This window comes from Sceloporus undulatus, chromosome 2 (genome assembly GCF_019175285.1).
Source record: "Sceloporus undulatus isolate JIND9_A2432 ecotype Alabama chromosome 2, SceUnd_v1.1, whole genome shotgun sequence".
Lineage (NCBI taxonomy): Eukaryota > Metazoa > Chordata > Lepidosauria > Squamata > Phrynosomatidae > Sceloporus > Sceloporus undulatus.
This window is the reverse complement of record NC_056523.1, coordinates 140,804,453-140,830,193: the sequence shown is the minus strand read 5'-3', so window position 1 is coordinate 140,830,193 and position 25,741 is coordinate 140,804,453. Positions and strand designations below refer to the sequence as shown.

The 25,741-nt window shown below is 41.2% G+C and overlaps 2 protein-coding genes across 2 annotated transcripts; both read right to left on the bottom strand.

Annotated features, from left to right (window-relative positions):
* Nucleotides 1-2,252: 2,252 nt before the first annotated feature.
* LOC121921635 (CMRF35-like molecule 1) lies at nucleotides 2,253-9,638 on the bottom strand. Its single transcript, XM_042449979.1, has 4 exons — nucleotides 9,515-9,638; nucleotides 7,307-7,630; nucleotides 5,067-5,139; nucleotides 2,253-2,694 (listed from the first exon to the last, which is right to left on the bottom strand). Exons 1-4 carry the CDS (start codon nucleotides 9,555-9,557, stop codon nucleotides 2,556-2,558), a joined length of 579 nt encoding a protein of 192 aa, XP_042305913.1. The 5' UTR covers nucleotides 9,558-9,638; the 3' UTR covers nucleotides 2,253-2,555.
* A 4,181-nt stretch (nucleotides 9,639-13,819) lies between these two features.
* On the bottom strand, nucleotides 13,820-25,022 carry LOC121920419 (CMRF35-like molecule 7). The gene is made up of 5 exons (XM_042447557.1): nucleotides 24,887-25,022; nucleotides 23,647-23,982; nucleotides 20,488-20,551; nucleotides 19,815-19,986; nucleotides 13,820-13,894 (listed from the first exon to the last, which is right to left on the bottom strand). The coding sequence occupies exons 1-4, from the start codon at nucleotides 24,924-24,926 to the stop codon at nucleotides 19,815-19,817; spliced, it is 612 nt and encodes a 203-aa protein (XP_042303491.1). The 5' UTR covers nucleotides 24,927-25,022; the 3' UTR covers nucleotides 13,820-13,894.
* Between the last annotated feature and the right edge of the window lie 719 nt (nucleotides 25,023-25,741).

Below are 25,741 nucleotides of genomic sequence, written 5' to 3'. Positions count from 1 at the left end.
ACAAACAAACAAACAAAAAAATCCCATCTTACCTATTAGAAGAAGGAGGGCTCCTCCGGTTAAGTTCCATTGCAACAGGCTGTCCATCCTTGCATTCTACTGTCTCTTCTGCATCTTCTCTTTTGAATACTGTCAGACAAATTTACTTTCTTTCCAGCAACTGTTTCCCTCTAATATTTGCATATCACATGCTTTATGGTAAGCAGGCCCCAACCACTTCTCCTTTCCCTGCTCGCATATCACAAAACAGTGATGCCTTTATTGGGTCATATATGTTGAAAACTTTCAAAGCTCCACTAGCTTCTTCATCAGTCAAAGGAATTAATGTGTACCATTATCCAATGTACCTTTGCAATATGATCCTCAGTGCCACTAACTTTCCTAAACATCTGGCATGCCTCATTCCATATATGGTAAATGTCTGTTGTAACACATTGAGCACCACTTTGCTTGCCTGGGAAATTATTGCAATCCTGTGGTTTCTCCAATCCATGGTCTCCTCTTTCTTGAACACCGGAATGTATAATGAGTGCTTCCCATCTTTGGGTCAATATTTTGTTTTCTACATTTGGTGACATATTTGGTGATTAGGCTCTGTGGCCTTCCTCTGATGCTGAGAAAGCGTGACTCACCCAAAACCACATAGTGGGTTTCCAGGGCTGAGTGAGCAAGGATTTGAACCCCAGACACCAGGTGAGGCCTCCTTCTGCCCTGTCACTGGCTCTCTCTGGGGCGGCTCTTATCCAGGTAACCCCCCCCCTTGCGGGCCTTCCTCCTGCCCTGGCGGCCACTCGATTGTGCCATGGCCCATGGAGCGGGGGCAAGGGAAGCCAGGCCAGCCTCCTCTGGGGCTCAGAGGGCCACCTGAAAAGAAGGGTTGCCAGAAGCCAGTGGTGGGGGTGTCAAGTTGGCCCCCAGCAGCCTCTCCAGCCCCCTTCCATGCTGAGCCCCTCCGGGACCAAACCCATGCGGCCCCCGCCACCTCTGCTGCCCCTTTCAGCACCCTCCCGGGGCCTTGCCTTCCTCCTCGCCCTTGGATCGCCATGGTAACCCATTGGGTGGTGACCCTGGGCAAGGCATACTCTCTCAGTCCTGGAGGAGGGTGATGCCATGGCAAAAACAACAATAACAAAAACCGAGGAGGAGAAGGTGGAGGAGAAGTCAAGGGATTGTCAGGGTCCTGAGGAGGAGGAAGAGATGGAGGATGAGACTGTCAAGGGACCCGGAAGGAGGAGGAGGTGGATGGACCCCCCCCTTTTTAAAAATCTTATAGAAAAATCACTAGATTGCTAAAGCAATCACTTGTCTTTGCAAGTGTCTGCTTCAGCAATATAGTGATTTTTCTATACTTATTTTTTAACCCAAAAACAAAAACAAAACCAGTACTGGGGGTGTCTCTGGGGAGGGATGGTGACAGCCCTCTGCCATTTGTTAGAATTGATTCTAATCTGGTGTTCCCACCTGTTGGAATCATGTCAGAATCAATTCATTGGGGGGAAAACCCACCAAAAAACTAGTATCATGATACCCCGGGTTTTTAAAGTTTGCTCCACTTTTTTCCTACTGGAATCGATCCAATGAGGATCAGATTCGATTTCCAGTGGGAACTAGGGGCATATACCCCGAATCAGGATTCAGAGTTTATCTTAGTGGGAACGGCCCCTGAGTCTAAACTACATACTTCTACATATATTAATATTTCAGGGCCACAAAGTCTGATTTAATTTTTGGATTTTTTTGTTTCTTCATAGTTTTTTGTATTGCCTAGCCTGATGAAGAATTCCAGAGAACCTCAAAGCTTCTATTGGTTGAATATCCTGAATCCAGATTTTTGAAATCTTAAGTACAGTACTCCAAAATCCAAAACTTTTTGAGCTATAACACAAGATGTATAGTGCATTCCTGTATTGTATTTGTAAGGCTGGAGAGAGATGGGAAGCCATGCCTCCCACCATTTCCCAGATCCTCAGGCTCTCTCCAGCAGCCACCTCCATTATGTTTCATTGTTGTGGTTGTTATGTGCCTTTAAGTCATTCCAAACTTATGGTGACCCTAAGGCGACCCTAGCATGCAGTTTTGATAGCAAGATTTGTTCAGAGGAGGCTTGCCATTGCCTTTCCCTGAGGCTGAAAGCATGTGATTTGCCCAAGGTCATCCAGTGAGTTCCATGGCTGAGCAGGGAATCGAACCCTGGTCTGCCAGAATCATAGTCCAGCACTCAAAACACTATGACATGCAGGTCTCATTGTGTATATGCAAATACAGGTATTCCAAAATCCCCCCCCCCCATCAAACATATAGAACACTTTTGGTCCCAGTCATTTTGAATAAGAGATACTTAAGCTGTCCAACGTTCATTATAGTCAATAATTAATAAAGGTATCATTCAACTGTGGAGTCCTCCCTCCTCCTCCTTCCGATTCCTTTTTGATCTGGAATGGAAATAAAACTAGCTGAGTGAAAGGGGAATCCATCTAGGACATTTTGTTCTTGCATTGTCTTGATTTTGATACATTGTTTGGAATACACAGTATAGAGTTTTTTTAATAAGGCTTTCATGATGGTGTCTCAGATGTCACTTGATCAGATGACCACTTTTTCTTTCTATATATCCAGCCCATTGCCAAGACCAGACACAGGAGGATGGGCATTTTCAAGCCAATCGAAACCAGGAAGGACACATATATCAGATAACTGCATAAAAGAAACAGAATGTTATTTTTACTGCAAATGATGGCCATGATATACTGTATACCTAAACAGCATCTAAAAGTTTTCCAAATGTAAAACCACAGAGAGTTCTTGACAAATTCAGACGAATTTACCTAAGGGGACAGGTAGCCTGGCATAGGACAGAGGCAGCCTGGATCTCAAAGGAAGTTTCTTTTTCTATTGCTAAAACAGTGGTATTCCCAGGTTTGGTGTCATTCGGTTCAGGGAGGGACTCAGTTGCTCAGCTGGCTGCCTGCCCAAGGCTGCAAAGGCAAATGTGGTAGGGGATAGGAGGGGAGGGAAGCTGGCTTGCCCCTCCTTTCCCTCCATGTGGCTTCCTCATGAGGAGAGAGCCAAGCGGATGTGAAGTCAGGAGTGCCAAGCTCCCTCCTGCTTCACCTCCATGCAGCTTCCTTGTGAAGATGGAGCCAAGCAGAAGTGAAGCCAGGAAGGGTTCACTCTGCCTTCCTCCTCTTCCACTGCCTTGGCAGAGAAGAAGGGGCATGCACTGGCAGAAGCACCACACCTCCCCCCACAACCTGGGTGTCACCCCTCTTCCGAGGTGTCATCCGGTGAAGTCTGCATCTCCCGCACCCCCTAGTGATGCCACTGTGCTAATGGGGTTTGCATTTTATTTCCAGGACTTTATGACCTCTTGTCTCCCAGAGATAGCATGGCCAAAAGGGAAGAGTGACTTCTGCATATATGGATATGCCTCTGTACCATCTTAACTAAGAACAACAAAAACAACATTTTGATAAAATGTAGACTTATGCCTCTAACATTGTGATTTTCTTTCTTTCTTTCTCTTTTTTGATTTTTAACACCTGTGCATGATGGAGAAGCCAGTGGAGCTTTGAAAGTTTGGATAATTTATTTTGTGCATTTTGGTTGGTCCAATCAAAGTATCACCTTTTTGTGGATTTTAGATGTTATTGTACTTAGCTATATGGCTAATACAGCTAGTTCTTAGATGGGAGACTGCCAATGAATATTAGGTGCTGTAGGCTATGTTTCAGAGGAAGGAACTGGCAAAACTACTTCTGAGTATTCCTTGACTAAGAAGACCCTATGACAGTGGTGGCGAACCTTTTAGAGACTGTGTGATGAAACTCAAAGGCATTCCTGGATCGGGTGTAATGTGGTGTTGGGGTGGGGACTTCCAGGGACAGGACTTCCACCTTCCAGGGGTTGGACCTCTGCCTTCCAGGCTAGAAGAGAAACAGACGGATACCTGTTCCTACTCTTCCCTCTACCCTCTCAGACCTTCAGCTGCCTAAAAGCATGGGAGGACAGGGGGAAGAAGCAGAACAGGTCTCTCTGCATGCCCTCACAAATGGGTTTGCATGCCAGAGAGGGCACATGTGCCATAGCTTTGCCACCATGGTCCTATGAAGTTCTTGGGGCTGCCTGAAGTCAACAGGTGATCTGAAGGCACATGCACAATCCCTACATACTGAACTTGGATGCTGACCCATGAGTTACTACAAAAAAGAGACAGTGATACTCTCTGCTTCTCACAACAACTGGAGAACAAGAAGCCCTTCAGATGCAATTCCTATCAGACCAAGCAAGCATGGTTTACACAGAAAGAGGTCCAACTACACCAAAAGTGCCATGTGTTACCCACCACTGCTCTAAAGAAAGAAAGGGAACCCTGTGAAATCAGGAAGCAGGACTTTGGGGAGGGACCCATCTTGTTCCCTGAGATCACAGATTCTAAGATTTTATGCCTTGTTGTGCAGGGATACAGATGAAAGAACTAATAGATCCACTAAGGGCTACATAGAGGTAATATTTTGAGATGGGAAGATATTTTTTGTGTTTCATTTGGTACTTCAGCTTTTGTGGGGTATGTGTGGATGGGTGTTTCTGCATTAAAAAAAACCTATTAATTTAAAATTTCTTTGTAACATTAGTGTTATCAACTTTTCCTACATGAATTAACAAAAAGAACTGGGGGAGAGTGCAGACACTTCTCCAATTTTCTGGGAAATGCCAGCCTTCCTTTTTAAAAGATACAGAAAACTATTGGACACTTCAATTGAATTTCCCAAATAATCATATTTTTTACCCCATGAAAATTGAGCTCTTTGCCTGGATGGCTTGTTTCTATCAAATTTAGAATTTAGAAGATTTACTTTACTGTTTCTATTTATGGCAATCTAATTATTTTAATTTTTTATTTTGAAGTTTCGATTCTGTTTTCCAGAACCCCCTCTTTTGCTTTTGAATTTATTTTGAGGGATTTTCTCCCCTTTGCAATCATTGATATGATAGGAGGGAGAGCGTGGATCACAGCAGAGCAGTTTGTGAACTGTACTGAGTTGGGGGGGGAGAGAAAGCTCACACACCTGATGGAGCTGGAATCCAGGCTGGAAAAGAAGTCCTCACTTAGCTCAGGGCTGTTTGAGTTTCCAGTAGTTACTGATGCAGGGAAGCAAAGGAAACAAAAGTGTGAAATCAGTATAGTCCATATTAAGATTCAGAAAGGCATAAATCTGAAATAGTTCATCTATAACTGCCTTGGCTGTAAAATAATGTATATTTTCATAGGTAGAGCCTTCCATACACCACTATCCTTGTTCCTGGCCACATTTTGAAATCCTCATTACTTATTCTGTTATCTTGGTTTTAACTTAGTCCAAGATTCTTTGGGGTTGTCTATACAGATGAAAAAATTCATACTCACTTCATTTCCAGATGTACTACCAGTTTCATAGTGAAAGCACTTATTTTAAGCATTAATAGGAATTTTAAAAACTCAAATTTTACTCTGCAGTTTTAGGAAAAACTGGATTTTTTTACACATATGTCAGGGTGGAATCAGGGAAGGTGGGCTCATTGGAGGGTGGAACTAGTCTGGTGTGTGTCACCATTTTTAAAAAATGTTCAGGTCATAATAACAGAAGGCTATCCTGCAATAGAGGATTGTTTAGTATTTTATAAACCTTGTCTCTCCATATTTGCAGGGGTTGGGAAGAGTGGCCACGTGTGCAATCACTCACTCATTTGCTAGCTCTTTTACTCTGATTGTGGGGAGATGGAGGGGTAGCTCAAGCTATACACCATGGGGAATAAAGCTGCCCATCTCCTTCACTGTGATTGCTGGTAATGGAGCACTTTAACCTCACTGCTGCCAACCCTTCTCCAGATGAGCCCACCCATGAGATCAATGGCGAGGAGGTAACTGGGCTGCTCTTTCAATGTTGCTTGACTTTGGAGCCACTTTATAAGCAGGGCTCTGCTGAAGTGGTAGTGGTAGCAATGGGAGTGAAGTGCTCTATTGCTGGCAATAGCAGTGAAGGAGATGGGCAGCTTCCATCCTGTTGGTGTGAATGTGTGTCTGTGCATCAGGAGATATTAAATATACAATTAAAAATAAATCAATAGATGGAGGGAAAGGAAGATATTTAGATGTCCCTTACTCTTGATCACTCACTAGGACATAAGAGGGGGAAAGAGGACTGGATGAGCAAGACAAACAGTGACAGTATAAGCTGGCACAATTAACAGGTAAACAATAAGACTATTGGTTGAGAGGTTTTTGCAGGCTGAGAAGAAAATAAATTTTGTACCAGTTTGAATTTGGCCATGGAAAATCTGTGGCAGTGAATACATTTTGATTCTGGTTTATTTCAAGTAGGTGTGACACTAATGGGGTCACCTGCGGAACTGGAAAATGCAATGTGAAGCTTTTTTTTTTTTTGTCAGTGTAGGCAATCCCCTTGTCATCACATGTGTGGTGACATTGGTTTTTTCACACTATGCAGTTATTAGTACTATGGTTCCACTGTATCTGTCTTGGTTCTAAGTCTATGGAATCCTGGGATCTGCAGTTTGGCTAAAATTCCTTGGCAGAGAATTCTAAAAGATTCTCTGATGACAGTTAAGGTGGAATCACAGTGCTATAATTCTATACTGTGAAAGGGCCCATTGTATCACTGTGTCCATTAGTCTGTCACTTTGGTCTCTTCCTTCAAGTTTTGATCTGCTTATCAGTGAGTTCATTATTAAACTGGAAGCTAGTCCTTTGCTCACAGAAGATGTGTGTCAAAGGTATTATTCCCTTGACGAAAGTGGAGTTTTATCTGAATTGAGTTCACCATGTTTTCATTTATTGCCTTAGCAAGTTAGTTTCAAGTTGACAGAAGAAAACCACTTCTTAGCTTTAGAAGTACTTTCTTGTAAAGTCAACGCTGACCACAGTGTCATGCTTTATAGATGTCTTAAACACATGGCAGCTGTTGCCTTATATAGGAGTGAATATTGACTGCCTTCAGGGAGCCCCCTTGAGAGCTTTTTAGGTGTGTATGTGAAAAAGTAGGGCATGAATTAATTAAATTAGCAATATGGAAAATGGGAAGCAATCCAGGATTGATGTGGATACTTAATATGAAGACCTTGCATGTAGACTGCTTAAAATTTCTCCTGGGACACAGCAGATGTGCCCCATTGGCTTCCCTGTTTCCTAACATCTGATTCTTTTGGTTGTTCTGTGCTACAGCAGTTAGGCTAACTGTTGTCCCCTCTTTTCCCCACTAGTAATTCAGTTGCAGTTAGATGTATTCAGGGCAGGGGTCCCTTCACCCACCTGTCACATTAACAAGAGCCAATAGGTTTGGACCTCTGTTCACATTCACCCCACAACTGTAAGTTCCAGTATCCCTGGCAGTGAGGGTCTCCATTGTAACTGTGAACTGGCGTAATGCATGGCTGTCTCTAATGGAGACTCTGCCTACTTTCACTGGCTTCTCTGACCCAGACGTCTGAACAACGATGGGGCAGTCTCTGTTAGTTTTTTTGCACCAATATTTCACGTTTGCTTCATATTTTTGATCATAGGTGCAGTGCACATGTGCAGATGTCCCCAGGATTGCACGCACAGTTTCAGGACCAGTCAGCTCACAGAAATACCCTGAAACATAAAAAGGAAACAGGCTAGGCTATAACCTTTTCGCCTGATATAAACATTTCTATATGCAGGGATTCAATTGAAGCACAGATATTGCGCCAGTTCCTCCTGTCACCACTGCCAATAATGATGAGGATGATGAGGAAGAGGATGCTGATATCATCAACAACAACAATAACAGATTGTTATTATAAGTAAAGCCTATCTTGCAGGATTGTTGTAAGGATTACTGAAATAATTTTGCAAAGCACTTCTAACACTTGGAAGATGGTATAAAAATATTAACTCTCACTGTCACAACCATCAGAATACCGATGTGAAGATTTGTCAGATACCATGGCTTAATCCATCCTTATTTCCAACCATTAAAACAGCAGTTCCCAAACCTTTTTCCTCGAGATATTTTAGACTTCATCTCTCATAATTCCTGGTAGTTGGCCAAGCTAGCCGAGGCTTCTGGGATCTGAAGTCCAAAAACCTGGATGTCTAAACTTTGGAAACCACTGCACTAAAGTCTAAGAGACAGAGGTTATAGTGCCATCCAAGAATATCTCGTTCAATAGGAAACCAACTGGGACTATTTCTAAAGTTTGTTGTTTATTATTTATTTATTTTATGTATATGCTGCCTTTCTCCTGGAAAGAAACCCACGGCAGCTCATAGATAAATTGGCTAAAAACCTAACAATAAAAAATGCAAATACAATTAAAATCAGTATAAAACATTTAAAAAGTATAAATTACATTAAAAATACAAAAGTGTAAAAACATAGAGCACATGCCCCATATAAAAGCATCCCTGACAATGATCATATATTAAAAGCCTTCTTGAAGAGAAACATCTTTGTCTGCTGGCAACAGAAAAGGAAAGAGAGGGCCTGCCTAGCTTTCTGTGGAAAGCCTCCTGGAGAGTGGGAGCAGCCACTGAGAAGGCTCTCTTTCTCATGTCCTCACTAAGGAGATTATTGCATTCACTTTAAAGCAACATTCACAATAAAGTCATCTTTAATAGCGGGTGTTATCACACTTTCCAATAGCTGGGAGAGTGGAACCCCTCTGCAGCCTGGATCCCAGCCATGCTTATTCAGCGACTTTTCAAAAATGGGAGCATTTTGAAAAGCTGCTGGATAAGTGTGGCTGGGATTCAGGCTGCAGGCAGGTTGCACTCACCCAGCTGTGGCAAAGTGCGATAGCACCAGTTTTAAAAATTAAAACTTTATCCCATGAGGGATAAGTCATTTTTGAGTGAATGCAATAATCTTGTAAGTGAGCTTGTGATGGTGGCAGGACCCCCCCCCCCACCAAAAAAAAAAAAGCCTTCCCCTGTAGATCTTAGAATTCTGGAATGAACCCAAGATGTATATTTTATTTATTTATTTACGGTATTTATACCCTGCCCTTCAGCCCTAAAGGCTCTCAGAGCGGCTTATATAGAGCTTTATATGTCATAACCAGCACTTTGAGTTGTGCCTGGAAACAAACTGGTAGGGAATGAAGCTGTTTTAACAAGGGAGTTATATGCTTCCTATAACTGGCCCTGGGTCAGCCTTCTGGCTGCTGCATTTTGAACTTGCTAAAGCTTCTGAACAGATTCCAAAGGCAGCCCCACATATAGTGTGCTACAGTAGTCCAAGCATGTGTCACTGCTTCTCATGTGTCAACATTACTCACAGTTAACAATACATTTCAGTACCTGGTTTCACTGCCTGTTCCCCAATGGCAACATTAACATCCTCAGAGTTACTGTTTAAACATCAGCTTTCTAACACTTACTATGCTTAGAGGGTATTGTCTACCTAATTTTTAGCAAATTGAGCATATCTCAGCAATTTAGGCTGACAGACAAACGACTTTCTGACTGAGGTTTTTGACATCAAAACAAACCTACCTGGCAGGAGGAAGAGTGAGCCAACCAAGGCCAGCAAGGGCATTATCTAAAGCAGGCAGCTTTTCACTTTCCACCTCACTTTTTCCCTCCAAAGAAAGCTCACTTCTGTTGGGGACAACTCTTTAGAGCATCTGCAAATGTTGCTGCTGTGATGCTTACAAGCAATTTGTTTGCTGCTTCTTCTTTTAGAAAGTTGTTTCATCACTTCCTTTCCCATAACTTTTAGACACTTTAAAGTTGTAAACAAATTGCAGATTATCCCAAGAGAGGGGAGATTGGTCTCAGCAGTTTGGGACAGAGGTTTTGTGCCTGGCAATAATAGCCTGACAATGAGAGGTATAAAAACACAGCAAAAAGGCAGAACTTGGAAAGTTGTTTTTAAATTTATTTTGGTTATAGTTCCCAGGATTCCCCCAAGCAGCATGTGCCCTGGTTGTGAAGCTGCCAGTCTACTAGCATCCATGATAATGTCTTCTCTTGCTTCTTCTGCCAAAACTGCTCTTACGTTTTTGAGAACACATAAAATGTGGCTTTGCCCATTCTCCCCTGGACATAGTTTAATTCTTAATTCATTTTTATTATGTTCTGTGTTGATGACTGCAATAATCCATGGATCATTCACTCACCCCAGTCAAAAAGGGAGGAATGGAAGGGAACTAAAATGTAATGTGGTAGCACATCTTCATTTTTGTATGAGCTTTTGTGGATATAAACTCATGTCTTCAGATATAGTACAGACAGAGTGATATTGAAGCCTCAGGTATAAAGTAGTTATCCAGTGTGAGAGTGGGATGGAATATAATAGGATCCAGAAAGATGCAAACATATCTCTTGCCCTAAATTTTCAAAGGGCTGCATAAAGTGATACAGCTCTTTCAGGGCTTTACAGTGGTCAGTTAGTGTTGATGTGTGAAAGAATAAATCTGCTTACCAAAAATCAGTTTTCCTGGGTTCAAAACTCTGTCTGAGAAGAATCCTTTTGTTATATGTGTAGTAGCAAAGACTGTTGTATCAATATAAGCAGTGTGCCATGAAGACATTGCCATTGCTCATACATACCTATGCTAATGGATTGGCATTTGTGAATATAATTCAATTCATCTGTTTCTCTTTCTAGTCTTCCTTTGTAATTTCCATCTTCAAGCACCATACTCTGTAAATCCTTTAATGTATGTCCAGAAAAGATGAAATGTTCTGCAACTGGTTTTTGGCTATTGTGATTTCTAATGTCATATTTGTGTCCATGTATACTCTTGCTTAGAGACTATCCTGTTTGTCCAATGTAGAGGGTAGAGGGGCATTGCTGGCATGTCTGTGTGAATGTGCCTTCAAATCACCTGTTGATTTATGGCAACCCCATGAACTCCAGAAGGTTTTCTTAAGCAAGAAATACTCAAAGGTGGTTTTGCCAGTTCCTTCTTCTGAAATATAGCCTACAGCACCTGGCATATCTTGGTGGCCTCCTATCCAATTACTAACCAGGGCTGATCCTGCTTAACCTCCAAGATTAGACAGGATCTGATGCCTTTAGATTAGATGGGAGTCTGATGCTTTTACCCTGGCATATATCACATTGGAGGAAGAACAAGTAAATACACCTCTGATATTGTGCATGATGTTATTGGCCTGATATTCTCTTTCTACTCACCACTGAATGCAGATATATTATTTTACCACTAGATGTCTCTCTGTGTTTCTGACTGCTTTGAACATCAACTAGAAAACTGATTTGCCTGTTTCAACTTTTGTGGGCGTAAAGCAAGAGTAACGGTGACTCGATTACTTTGGAGTGGTGAATCTACATGATTTGACAGAAACTTTTTTCATGAGCTGTTCAGAGTGCTGAATCCTATTCTCAAAACTAAAATCAAGTTTGGAAAATCTCCAGCATGTGGGCTTGAGACACCTTGTGGCAGTTTCCCATCTCACAAAGAAGGGCCTATTTAAACCATGAGAGGTTGCTGAATGGGACTGAGTGGTGCTTTAGAGCTGAGGAAGCTGTTGCATGGAACAGTGTAAAAAGCTACAAATTTGTGTGTGTGTGGGGGGGGGGGGGACTGTTTGATCCCATCTATGTTAATATATGGAGCCAGCATAGTAGAATCATAGAATCACAGAGTTGGAACAGACTTCAAGGGTGTAGTGTGGTGTAGTGGCCTTAGGGTTGTCATAAGTTGGAAACAAACTGAAGGCACACAACAACAACAACAACAACAACAACAACAACGCTAATAGATAGCCTTTAAAGTGTTTAAAGGTTCAAATAGAAAAAAAAATCTTATTCACACACGCACACCTACCATTTTATTAAAAAGTGTTTGTTGAGAACTGCTGCATCTCCACATTCAAATGTTTCTGGCTCAGGTGAGTTGGAGTGCTCATGCTCTTTCTGCAAGCGTCTTGCCCCTTCCAGTCTGAAGTTAACAATTTCAACTTCTTCTTCTTCTTCTTCTTCTTCTTCTTCTTCTTCTTCTTCTTCGCCACCTCTCCACATGGATCAAGGTGGGAGACAACAACAAATTAAAAATGCACGACATCAATTTAAAACACACTTGTTAATTTATAAGGATCAATTTATAAGGATCAATAAGATATACACATATTAAAATGACCCACATTTAAAATTCATAATTTAAAAACCATCTGGACAACCCTGCTGGAAGAGACTGGTTTTTAATGCTCTTTTAAATTTAAATCAGCTGTCGAATGTCTTCTGGCAGGTCTTTCCACAATCTAGAGGCGGCTGAAGAAAACGTCCTCTGGGTGACAGTTGCCAACTGGGTTCTGGCTGACTGGAGTAAATATCCCCCAGAGGATCTGAGTGTACAGGGTGGATTATACAAGAGGTGGTGATGAGTGTTCATGGCTATCCATGTCTTTGTGTCACTGGTGTCTCATTTCTTTACTCCAGCCACCCACACAGCCTATGGCAAGTTCCTCTTTTAATTGCATTTTGAGGCAAAATATGCCATTCCAGAGAAATTTTCTTCTTTGTGTGTGTAGCAATCACTTACTCAGCCCTTCTTTCTAAACTTGATTTGCATCTTTTCTTCCCTTCTCCCAGAATTGGACAAGAAAATTATGATCTCATCCTCACTACACTGCTATAATGCTATGATTCCACTTAAATTGCCATGGCAACATCCTTTGGAAGCCTGGGATTGATAGTTGAGGGAGAGGCCTTTGGACCAAACTACAAACCCAGGAGAAGTCTATGGGCTGCATCCATGCAGCAGTCAAAATCGAATCCTAATGCTATAATTTTGTAGTGTGGGTAGTTCTTTCTACATGATAGCATCAGCATAATTGTCTGTACTTTCAGCTTTAGGCAGCTCATTCTTTTTGAAAAGTATATAACAATTAATAGAAATATTTCAAAAGAAAATTATTTTGTATTTTATTTGCACACACGTTTGCAGCAGGAAGGGTGGCAATATTTCCTGATTGTTTTTTTTTAAGTTTTAGCATAAAGAATATAATTCTATATTACCGTCACATACTGATATGAACCATGCTAAGCTTGCTGTCTGCCTGGCTTATGGTTTCCCCCCATGATTGTTGGAGCAATAGATGGAGGCAGCTAAACTGCATTAGCTACTCATCACGTCTTATCCTCCAACATTTCTCAGATGAAAACTAGACCCATGTGGCCAAGCAACTTCAGAGTATGGTCAAGATGGCAAAAGTTATTAATGAGGGGGAAAAAACCAGATATGCTAGGAGAAGCTGCAGCCATTTTCTTTTGCCTGAGCCTATTGAGAAGGGCAAGATTCTGCTTTTCCCCCTTCTCATCCCCTTGCTGAGTTAACTGAGCCCAAAGTACTTTTGCACTTTAAGCTCAGTTTGCTTTGATTGAGATTAATTGAAGACAAAGGTAGAAAGTGGAAGAAGGATACTGAAATGGAGATATTTTAAAAGCAGTTGGAAAAGTGGGATTAATCAGGATCATCCCTGAGAAATCAGGACAGTTGTCAGGAGATGGTATGTAAGTGTTATCCCTATAAACCCCCCTTGAAATTGTTGGATTCTGGTTGGATTCTTCAGAATTCTGGTGCACCACTGCCCAACTTTCTGTGTGTATGTGCCTTCAAGTCACTTGTCATCTTTTTCGTAGACAAGGAATACTCTGAGGTGGTCTTGCCAGTTTCTTCCTCTGAAATATAGATCTAGTGCTATCAGGATATTAACTAGACTTATTATGAGGATTTGAGGATTTGTTTTCTTCTCATGTAGGCCCAGTCCCATTGCATTTACTGTAACTTTAAACCAAAGACTGTCAGCTTCATCAGAAGGTCATAGAGTGGAGCAGCCAAGTCCATCAGCAGTTAGGCAATATCTGTACATGGAATTCAGGGGTTGTGTTCATGTCATGATTCACTCCTAGATTTAGAAAGAGATAGTGTGTTAAGTGAAAGAAACACCCCCCCCCCCCACTAAGAATGCATTCCTTATCAAAGAAGCAACATTCGAATGGAACATTTGGCTTGATCCTTCTTACTTCTCTTGGAATTTTTGTTATCACTTTTCCTAAGAACAATCTTTGTTCATAAAGAAAAATCTGAGTTTAAAGCAAATTTGAAGGGAGAACATTATTTGGGTTACCAATGGTTCTCCGCTCTTATTTTAACTCTTATTCCCTCTAATTTAATGTGTATGAACTATGTAGTTGCTGTTAATAATATCAGAGATAGCTTGGCAGCATCTTGCCAGCAAACTCTTTAGGCTATTTCACACATTTTGACAGGCAAATGAGAAATGTTTTACATAAAAGAATAACATAAGGAGGGGGAATGTGGGTCGGCTCACTGTTGGTGGACTGTAACTGGCCATCATCATGAAGGGTAAAAAAGAGGACCACAAGTTTTTCCACCCTGCCTGACACATGTAAGATGATTGGCAAATATATATTCCCAAGGTCATGCTGCTACAAATACCAGGTAGCTTAGATGGGCCTAATCTAGTAGTTCTGTGTTGTGTGATTTGGTAAAGAGGCTTTGGCCTAGGTATGACCCAGCTTGATCTAGGATAAAAATCCAAGAACTGACATAATGTTAGAATCCATTACTATCTATGCCAGGTGACATAAACTATGTCTTGCAAATCTGCAGATCAGGATATTATAGATCTAGCAGAGGAAAATACCTTTCCCTGCTAGTGGATCCCCTTCTTTATAAAGGGCACATCTCTGAAAAAGAATGAATGACATGATGTCACCATTCAAGATGGCATACTTGTCTATGCTGTATACGTACTTGGGGAATTTCTGAGCCATATTTGCCAAAGGCTCCTTCCTACAGCCCAGCAGAATATGCTCTCTCTCTCTATCAGTCTCTCTCTTATTGAAGCCCAGAAATACAGAACACAACAAAAGCTCACAATAGTCCTAAAAACATAAGCAATAGTTTTGCAACCAATTTACTGGGAAATTCCCTTTTTAGAAACAAAACAGAAGAAAACAAACAAACAAAAATACTTCAAAAACATTTTTTAAGGTGGAAGGCAACAAGAAAAGCAACCATCATACTTCTAACAAATTGAAAATATAGCCAGCTGTCTGTATCCACAGATTCTACATCCATGGATTCAACCATCTATGATGTGAAAATATTCACAAATATGTGTGTGTGTGTGTGTGTGTGTGTGTGTGTGTGTGTGTGTGTGTTGATTTTGCCATTTCGTATAAGCACACTATTTTACTACACTATTGTATATAATGGGATGTGAGCATCCAGGAATTTTGGTAACCATGGAGGGTCCTGGAACCAAACTCCAGCAGATACCAAGGGCCCATTCTATTTAAAACCAATTAAGTCAATTTTAGCTAGTTACACATTAGCTATTTAAGGAGACTCTTGGATTTCAAAGAACCTGCAGATTTCCTTATAGAAGACAATCTTAGAAATAGCATATTGACCGCCAATCTGATGTTAATAGAAAGACAACCTCCTCCAGTGGGAATAATTGAACTTTTTTGTGGGAATCTGAGTTCAGAAAAAAGATGACCCCTTTACAGAGAATAACTATTTCCTTTTCCAATAATGTGATTATTTTCAACTTGGCAGTCTGGCTGGCAAGCAGAAAACTTAAGTAGATTGTCCCATCATTTCAGCCCCAAATATCACAAAAGAGCTGGTTGCTTAGAACTACAGTGGGCCCTTGGTATTCACTGCAGTTTGGTTCCAGGAACCCTCACCCCACCCCCATAGATACCAAAATCCATAGATTCTCAAGTACCATTAAATACAATGGATAGTAACATGCTGTTCTTTATATAAAATGGCAAAATCAAGCTTTGCTTTTTGGAATTGATATATTTTAAAAATATTTATAAGTCATGAATGCTTGAATCCATGGATAACGAATTCTGCATATGGAGGCTGTATTCTTAAAAAGAGTTTAAGTTTGGGATGTGTACTGAAAGAAGAGATGCAGGCTGCTCTGCATGATCCCAAATTACCATGTGTTCTTCTGGGGATACCATTGAACCCTATCAGAATGAACAGGGATTTCTCACATACAGTCTGTAGTATTCACTCATGTCTGGAAAACACATTCAGGGGTAGCTGTGTTGGCTATGCAGCAAAATATGACAAAATCCAAAATCAACTAAAGAATGATGCCTTTACTGGCCAACCAAAATGCAAAAAATACATCAAGTAAGTTATCTAAGCCTCACTGGCTTCTTCATCAGGCAAAAATATGAGAATAAAGGTGATTATGTTGGAGTCACAGGCTGACTTTTTTTCTCAGATATTACTCTATTGTCAGTTATGATGATTTGAGGGATCTTAATGAAGGAAGAGGCCACCTACCCTTCTTGACCACATAAGGACTAGGAACAATAAAGGACAGGTAATAACATTTCAACTCCATTAGCAACAGAAAAGTAACTTCCCTGATGTCAACATCATCACTTTTCTTCTCCTGTATGATTTTTAATATTTTTGACTGATGAAGAAGCCAGTGAAGTTTCAGTAGCGTAGAATCACAGAATCATAGAATCGTAGAGTTGGAAGAGACCGCAAGGGCCATCCAGTCCAACCCCTTACCATGCAGGAAATCTAAATCAAAGCATGAAGCTGCTGGGTGAGATCATCTGGAGACATGGGGCGGGGTGTTATCAGTACGCTGATGACACCCAAATTTATTTCTCTATGTCTGTATGTGTCAGTGACCAAGGAGGGCATCTGCCTGAAGTCGGTAATGGATTGGATGAGGGAAAATAGACTTAAACTGAATCCAAATAAAATGGAGGTACTCATGATAGGTAACCCCAATCTGGGTATGGAGATAAGTTCGCCAGTTCTAGATGGGGTCACACTTCCCCTGAAAGACTGTGTCCGCAGCTTGGGAGTACTCCTGGATTTGTCGCTTCAACTGTCTTCTCAGATTGATGCAACAACCAGGAGTGCCTGTTATCAGCTTTGGCTGATAACACCAGTTGCGCCCCTACCTGGAGCAGTGGGACCTAGAAACAGTTGTACATGCTCTAGTAACCTCTCGTCTTGATTACTGCAATGCGCTCTACATGGGGCAACCTTTGTGCCACGTCCAGAAGCTCCAATTGATACAAAACATGGCAGCCAGACTGGTCGCTGGAAAATCCAAGTTCGACCATATTATACCTATTTTAAAATCATTACATTGGCTGCCTATTAGCTTCCGGGCACAGTACAAGGTGTTGGTTTTCACCTATAAAGCCCTACATGGCCTGAGTCCAGTCCACTTGAAAGAATGCCTCCTCCCATATAATCCTTCCTGTACACTCCAATCCTCCAGGAAAAACCTTTTACAATCTAGAAAAACGAGACTGCGGTGACCTGCCGGAAGAGATTCGCCAATTATCCTCGCTTGAGGCTTTCCAAAAGGCAACAAAACCTTTCTCTTCCAGCAGGCCTTCCCCAATTGCTAATGTCCAGAACCAACTGAATCCCCCTCCTTTTATTATTTTTCTTATTTGTATTGTTATGTATTTTTAACCATGTTTTATTGTTTAATTTTATACTTGGGAGGGAGGGTTTGGCCGGGGTCTTGTGGGGCTTGTTGTTTTTATTGTTGTATATTGTATAAACTTTGCTGTTACCCGTCTCAATCCACAGAATGGAAGAGGTGGGATATAAATAAATAAATAAATAATAATAATAATAATAATAATAATAATTTATTATTATCACTGACAGATGTCCATCCAGCCTCTGTTTAAATACCTCTAAGGAAGGAGATTCCACTACACTCCAAGGGAGTTTGTTCCACTGTCGAACAGCCCTTACTGTCAGGAAGTTCCTCCTAATGTTGAGGTGGAATCTCTTTTCCTGCAGTTTGCATCCATTGCTCCGGGTCCTAGTCTCTGAAGCTGCAGAAAAAAGCTTGCTCCCTCCTCAATATGACATCCTTTCAAATATTTAAACAGGACTATCATATCACCTCTTAACCTTCTCTTCTCCAGGCTAAACATCCCCAGCTCCCTAAGTCGTTCCTCATAGGACATGGTTTCCAACCATTTTAGTTGCCCTTCCTCTGGACACGCTCCAGTTTCTCAATATCCTTTTTGAATTGTGGTGCCCAGAACTGGACACAATATTCCAGGTGGGGCCTGACCAGAGCAGAACAGAGAGGCACTATTACTTCCCTTGATCTAGACACTACAGTTGTCCCTCCATATTTGCTAGGGTTAGGGAAACAAGACCCCCATGAATATGGAAAAACCGCAAATAACAAAAACACTGTTTTTATCTGAGAGGACAACTCTCTAGGAATCTCTAGGTCCTCCAGTGCAACTCTGTGGTCAATGTCCAACATACACTGATCATAGAATGGCACTGGAGTAGCTACAAATGGTCTTTCAGTGCAACTTTTAGTTAAAGTTGACCACAGAGTTGCACTGGAGGACCTAGACAGTCCTAGAGAGAACATATTAATGAAATCCGTGAATAATCAAATCCACAAATATCAAAGTCACAAATATGGAGGGATGACTGTATATTTCTATTGATGCAGCCTAAAATTGCTTCGGCCTTGTTAGCTGCTGCATCACACTGTTGACTCATGTTCAATTTGTGGTCTACTTGGCCTCCCAGATCCCTTTCACACTTAGTCTCGTTCAGCCAGCCCCATCCGATATCTGTGCATTTCATTTTTCCACCCTAAGTACAGTACCTTGCATTTTTCTGTGTTGAAATTCATTTTGTTAGCTTTGGCCCAGCTTTCTAGTCTATTCAAGTCCTCTGGAGTATTAGCTATTCCTCCTACTTTAGTGTCATCTGCAAATTTGATAAGTATGCCCCCAAGTCTGTCATCCAAGTCATTGATAAAGATGTTTAACAGCACTGGGCCCAGGACAGAGCCCTGTGGGACCCCACTGCTCACTTCTCTCCAGGATGAAAAGGAGCCATTGTTGAGGACTCTTTGGGTTTGGCCAGTCAACGAATTACAAATCCATGTAACACATACCTTGTCTAGCCCACATATCACTAGCTTGTTTGCAAGAATATCATAGGGAACCCTGTCAAAAGCCTTACTGAAATCAAGATATACAATATCCACAGCATTCCCTTCGTCTAGCAAGCTAGTAATTTTATCAAAGAAAGAGATAAGATTTGTCTGGCATGACTTCTTTCTCTGATACCCGTGTTTTTTTTGTGATTATGGCATTGCCTTCTAGATGTTCACAGACTCTCTGTTTAATTATCTGCTCCAGAATCTTTCCTGGTATAGATGTCAGAGTAACTGGACGATAATTGTTGGGATCCTCTTTTTTTCCCTTTTTGAAGATAGGAACAACGTTTGCCCTCCTCTAGTCTGTTGGCACTTCTCCTGTTCTCCAGGAGTTTTCAAAGATTATTGCCAAAGGCTCCGATATTACATTTGCCAGTTCTTTTATTACCCTTTGATGTAGTTCATCTGGTCCTGGAGACTTATATTTGTTGAGGTTAAGAAGGTATTCCTGTACTATGTCTTTACTTATTCTGTGCTGAAATTCCCCCATTCTGTCCTCTGCTCCATTTTCCTCAGGTTGAGAACCCTTTTCATTTTCTGAGAAGACTGAGGCAAAGAAGGTGTTGAGTAACTCTGCCTTTTCTCTGTCCCCTGTTAGCATTTTGCCATCTTCTCCATGCAGTGGCCCTACCGTTTCCTTCTTCATATTTTCCGTATTTGCTTTGGCCAATAAAGACATTGCTCTTTTGTTGATTTTGTATTTTGTTGCATTCATGTCTAGTTTACCTACCAGCAGCTAGTGCCACTGCATCATATGAGGAAGTCTGGTAATTAAGGAAATGGGTGAAAAGAAGTTGTTGGTTACCTATTGCTGGGACTGCTTGGAGCTGTTCTTGTCATCCTGGTGCTTCTTGGCCCAGGGGTGTCTTTCCTTGTTGTACCACACATGTACCCAAACTACAGCAGCTACCATGACCAGGCAGATGGGAATTTTCAAGAAGACCAGGAGCAGAAAATCAATGTTGCTGGACTCGATGCTAAGGAGGGACATGTTAAACTAATTTATTTCATAAAGACAAACATTCCACCCATATAGAAATTTACCATACATTTATTTAACTTCTATCTTAGGGGTCCTTATTGGTATAAATAAAGGTTAGAAATAGGATTAGTAAATATGTGAGTGAGTGAGTGAGTGAGTGAGTGAGTGAATGCTATTTTAGGGTGAGAATGGCAGAAAGTGGTAAGAGTAGCAGAATTATTTCCAACCTGGAGCTTTCCATAAGTGCTGGACTAGAGCACCCATCATTCTCAGCTAACATACTGTAACTTGTGGCCATGCTGGCTATGGAAATTGTAGCTCAGAACATCTGAAGGGTGCTAAGGTAGAGAAGGTAGATGTAGGCTACTGTCCCAGCCATTGAGCTGCCATATGGCTTGGCATCCATTTTTTAAATATTTTTTTAGCTTTTAGCCTTAACCAAATGCAACTTTTGGAAGCATTCTTGGAACATAGAGGATGCAAATGATAACAGTACCTTTCAGTAGCTATGGTAGGTCCACTTGAGTCTTCTGTGGCTGGTTTTCTGTTTCTAAAAAGGGCTGAGGAAGAGGATGAAGAAGACGCAAAGAAGAACATGTGCTGTCAAATTCTGATCTAGGAGGTATTTGTATTTCCTTATTTAATGAGTGATTAAAATAATATTTCAGAGTAGGTCCAAAGTGTTGCTAGGATGTTGATATCTAGGGTTGCAATATCCAAAGATCGTGAAATAAAAGGAAAGACCATAATTCAGGGGTGAGGAACACATGGTCTCCTGATTATTATGATTATTACTGCTACTTATCCTTTCTCAAGGATTCCTCCACTCCTACTGCTGAATTTGCTGCAACACTGACATAAGCTTGTTAGAGGTAGTAACCTTATATTCAGTAGTTCCCGTTTTGCATGTCTGTTTAATAGTTTAGACACAGTCTGTATCATGTCATTTCCAGTTTGTTGGTCTCAACAACACCCATTCTCCTCCTTGATCAGTTAATCTACAATTAGTTTGAATTTGTTTATCTTCCAAAATCTTTGTCTCTGCCTAACAAGGATGGAGACATATTGGATTGCAAAGGAAGTATCTTTGTTGTGATACAAATGGATGTCAAATTTCCTGGACTTTAAAAATCTCCCAGTTGCAACATGGCCAGAAGCAGGAGGTACCAGCTTGCCAGATATGCCCTTCTATACCATCTTAACTAAGGAGTTAATCACACTGTGGCTGATTTCAACATTAAAGAGAAATTAAAGCATATTTAAAGCATCCCACAAATGAAGTGGAAATGGTGAGTAGCTGCATGAATGATTATCACATGCAATTGCGCAAATAAAGTGATATTGGAATGCATTGTTGCCAAAAGCCCGAAAGTAAAAAGATGAGCATTAATTCTTCTTTGTCACCACTTTAATGGCAGGTTTCGTGCAATGTCATGTGAAATCATTATGCGTAATTATGTGATTTTTCTGGGATATGCATGGGATAAACTCCCAATCTCCTTTGTGTGATAAACTTCTAAGAAGAAAAACAGCAAAATGTAGGCCTATGACTAACATCTTCAATTTTTTCCTCCTGTTTGGTTTGTAACACCTGTTGGAGTCTTGGTGTTTCTGGATTTCAATGGCTTCCCTGTGCATTCTGACCTGATAGCTGTTGGCATGGTCCATAATTTCCATGTTTTCAAATAGCATTTTATGCCCAGAGGAGTGAAGACAAACAACCCAAGTGTAGTCTCACACCCAAAGGGAATGTATTTTTACAATATATCAAAGGAGTCACGGACAGAATAGTGAAACTGGTGAGGAAACACAACCTCCAAATGGTTTACAAACGGATCAAGAAAATCCAGCAAATGCTGCACTGAATGAAGGACAGGAGAGACCGTCTCACAGCTGCAGGAGTTTACCACATACCATGCAGCTGCAGACAAGTCTACATAGGGACCACCAAACGCAGTGTTCAAACATGAATCAAGGAACATGAGAGACACTGCAGACTGGGTCAGCCAGAAAATCAGCAGTAGCAGAACATCTTATAAACCATTCTGGGCGTAAAATGCTGTTTGAAAACACTGAAATTCTGGACCATGCCAACAGCTATCAGGTCAGAATGCACAGGGAAGCCACTGAAATCCACAAACACCAAGACAACGTCAACAGGAAAGATGAAACCCTTAAAGTTAGTGATGGGGCTCGACAGACTGCCCCAAAAGGGCAGTCTGGAGCTGCCTGTTTTTGCTCCCGAGGGAGCCTGCAGCAACTAAATCACACAGGCTTCCTCTGCACCAAAAAGAACCCGCTAAAAGCGCCGCCATCTGTGCACCATTATCATGCTGTGGCGTGTCCATGATGCAAATGGAGCACCGCAATGTGCGGATGCTGCACCGTGCTTGCATCATCATGACAGGCCCCATGTGGATGGGTGGCCGCCATGATGGTGCCGCCGCGTGCTAGGGTTCAGGAGCGCGTGTGGATGATGTGTGCTCCTGAACCCTAGTTTTGGTCCAACAACAGTGCTTCCTGCCCATCTGTCTCAGGCCAAAGTTTGGCTACCAGTCCCCAAAAAATCAAGACCTAGCAAAATACAAATGAAAAACCATGCAGGGTCAGGGTTTTTCCAGCACACAGTGTTCACTACTTAAACAGACTCTATTCCTCCTTGCATATCCTCCCACCCTGACGCCTTGTCATTCAACAATAAAACAATACACAGATTAACAGGGAAATCACTCCTGCCTACCCAGGGTCACACAGTATATATACAGTTCACCTTTGCCTTATGTGGGGGATTCGTTCTGGACCAGCCCGCGTAAGTCAAATAGTGCGTATGCTCGAGCTCCATTGGATATAATGGGGCTCATGCATGGTGCGCACACCACAGGTATGCATGCCATTGTTTCTCCCATCGTGCAACTTTCAGCATAAGCTGAAAGCTGCAAAAAAGGTGCCCGCGTATGACACAGGCGCACTGTATATACCCCACTCTCTTCCAGGCCAGCATTCTCTGAAGATGCTAGTCACAGATGGTGGCGAAACGTCAGGAATAAACTCTTCTAGAACATGGCCACATAGCCTGAAAAATGCATTAAAAACTATGGATGGCCATGAAAGCCTTCGACTTCATATTGAAAATCTACTTCATGTTTTTATAAATTAATCAAGTCTGCTTTATTCTCTGCTGAGCCCTATATGTATCAGATAGGATTTGTAGTTGCTCATCTCTGCCTGGAAATAGCAACTAATCTGCTTATTAGTTATGCTAGTGCCTCTCATATTTCTCAACAAAACTGATGATTTTTTCTTCTTCAGAACAAGACCAACTTCTGCAAGTGCTACCATCATGGGAAGTAAGGCATGTAGGGTACATTTGCCTGGCTTACTAGGTTACTAGTGCTGTCAGAGGGGTTCTGGGAGTTTTGTTAGCCTGGAAAAACTTGTTTTGATTTGATTGTTTTGAAAAAAAAAGATTTACAAATTCAGCAGATCTACAAGCTACCACCTATGTAATTGTTGTGCTGTGATTCTACTTTAACTGCCAGGGCAACATCCTATGGAATCCTGGGGTTTGTAGTTTATCTTATTTTCAGATTGAAGCTGCAGTGTACAGTCTTTCTATGGAAATATTGAGATTTTTTCCTCCTGTACTACAGTATACCTGGGGTAATGATAACTTCCACTTGATGTGAGATGTCGAAGTCCCTCCTCTCTATCCCACAAAGATATGTCCCAGCATCTGCGTCAGTGAGGTTTTTCATGGTCACACTGATTTTACGAAAAGTATGTCTGTCCTTGATGGATGTCTTGTTCACCATCACCTCTGCCTCTGACCCTGTTGTTCGGATAAGGTGGCTGCTAGAACAGAAGTGAGGACTTTCTTCTCTGCACCAAAATTTGACAGATTCCTCATCGCCTTTTCTGTATTTACACTGCAGAGACACTGAGCCACCAAGATGGGCAGAGACTCTTCGGGGACCTTCCAGTGCCCAGCAAACTGTGAAAAATAGAGAGAAATGGAAAACCCAACTGCACAAAAAGCAAAATGTTTAGACCATGTGGAACATTTAGGATCCCCCTCAAAACTCTGGACTCTGCATGGAATCAACTGAGAGAAAATCCAAGAGAAAGGTTAGAATAGCCTTTCCCAACCTGGTGCCTCCCAAATATGCCATTGGTCATGCTGGCTGAAGAAGATAGGAGTTGTCATCCAACACATCTGTTGGTTGTCAGGTTGTAAAGGACTAGTGATCCCTCTTGACAAATCAGTTCATTTTTGGGTGTCTGCATGACTGGATGAGAAAGCAAGAAATAAGATGTCTATTTCATTGGCATAACCTGCCTATGTTCATATCACAAGGTGATGTAAACTGGGGAAAAGTCCAAGGAAATATTTCTTTTAAAATTTGGGTACTAAAAATAATTTTTTATTGTACCACTTTTGTGATGCCCCTTTCCTAGGCAGCCTATGATATTAAAACAGTCAATTAAAATAAATTTAAGCTTTACCACCAGGCAGCATTAAAACAAGACAATAAAACTCAAACAACTGATGTAGCACAAAAGCATATCGACTGTCTGTCCAAAAATTGTCAATGAGAGTACTGATGTAATCTCTTTGGGGAGGGAATTTCACAGATAGGGCACTATGGACTGAAAAGAGTTTGCTCCTTACTTCTGGGACCCATGTACAAATTTGCCCTTTGGTTCCGATTTCCTCAGTTTTCTGCTCGTATCTTGCTTTCAAGATACTATATATTTAGCCAAAACTAAGACAGAAATGGGCAGACTTGGCCCAACAACATTTGTTAATATGCCCTCAGCCAGGGGCTGTCTCTATCTCAAACTCATGTTAATTAGTACCAAATCTAATCTACCTCTGAGTTCCAGGTTTTGCTCACCTTGAGAAAGAGTCCAGATCAAGCCAAAGAACAGCTTCATTGTCCTTGCTTAGGTAAGTTACTTTTCAGAGAAATTTGGTTTTTCTGAGCAATTTCCAAGAGCCTATATTGTTTGCCTCTCAGTGCCAAATCCTGCAGCCTCTCTCACTGTCTGTGTTTTTCTCCAGGGCAAGGGGAAATCAGGTCTTACTCACTTTGTGAGAGCACATGATTATTAATCTTCTGTGAAAGGCAGAAGTGAATGGTATACCGTAGAAAGTGTAGTTTCACAGCCAGACTTGCTTCCTTCAAGGGAATTGTAGGAAATGTTTGATAAATGTGAGCAAATGTGAAAATGAAACTAGGTTTTCTCTACTCCAGGGCCAGTAGTTCTGTTCTCAGCATGTATGTTGAGCTTTACTGTTTGGGAATCACCTTAACAAATGTTGATGTTGACTGAGATGATCTAATTGTATGTATAAGCAGTAAACGTTACAAGACTAGTAAAGTATACAGATTTTTATAATTGTGGACCTAATGCATTAACTGCGAATTAATCTACATTTGCAATATTGTCTAATGTACCTTGATGACTGATAGTTTTAACAATGGTATCTGAAATTTAAGTATAATTTCAGAAATGAGTTTTTGATACATCTACAAACTTCACTGTAGTGGTTGTGACAGCGATGGTTTATAATTCCTTATGTGCCCTGAAGGATAGATTGATGTAACTGATGATTTGTTATGTATGAATTTTATTTCTTTTTATTGTAACTTACCTTGATCTGTAGGGAGAGGAGGGCTAAAAATAAACATCATCATCATCATCATCATCATCATCATCATCATCATCATCATCATCATCATCATCAT

Coding starts and splice junctions, on each gene's coding strand:
- LOC121921635 (XM_042449979.1), bottom strand. CDS start 9,557: ATGCCCTTGCTGGCCTTGGTTGGCTCACTCTTCCTCCTGCCAG. Junction 7,631..9,514: donor CTCACTCTTCCTCCTGCCAG/GTAGGTTTGTTT, acceptor TTTATGTTTCAG/GGTATTTCTGTGAGCTGACT. Junction 2,695..5,066: donor CTGGATTCCAGCTCCATCAG/GTGTGTGAGCTT, acceptor TCTTTTATGCAG/TTATCTGATATATGTGTCCT.
- LOC121920419 (XM_042447557.1), bottom strand. CDS start 24,926: ATGAAGCTGTTCTTTGGCTTGATCTGGACTCTTTCTCAAG. Junction 20,552..23,646: donor GGAAGTTATCATTACCCCAG/GTATACTGTAGT, acceptor CCTCTTCCTCAG/CCCTTTTTAGAAACAGAAAA. Junction 19,987..20,487: donor CCTACCATAGCTACTGAAAG/GTACTGTTATCA, acceptor GTCCCTCCTTAG/CATCGAGTCCAGCAACATTG.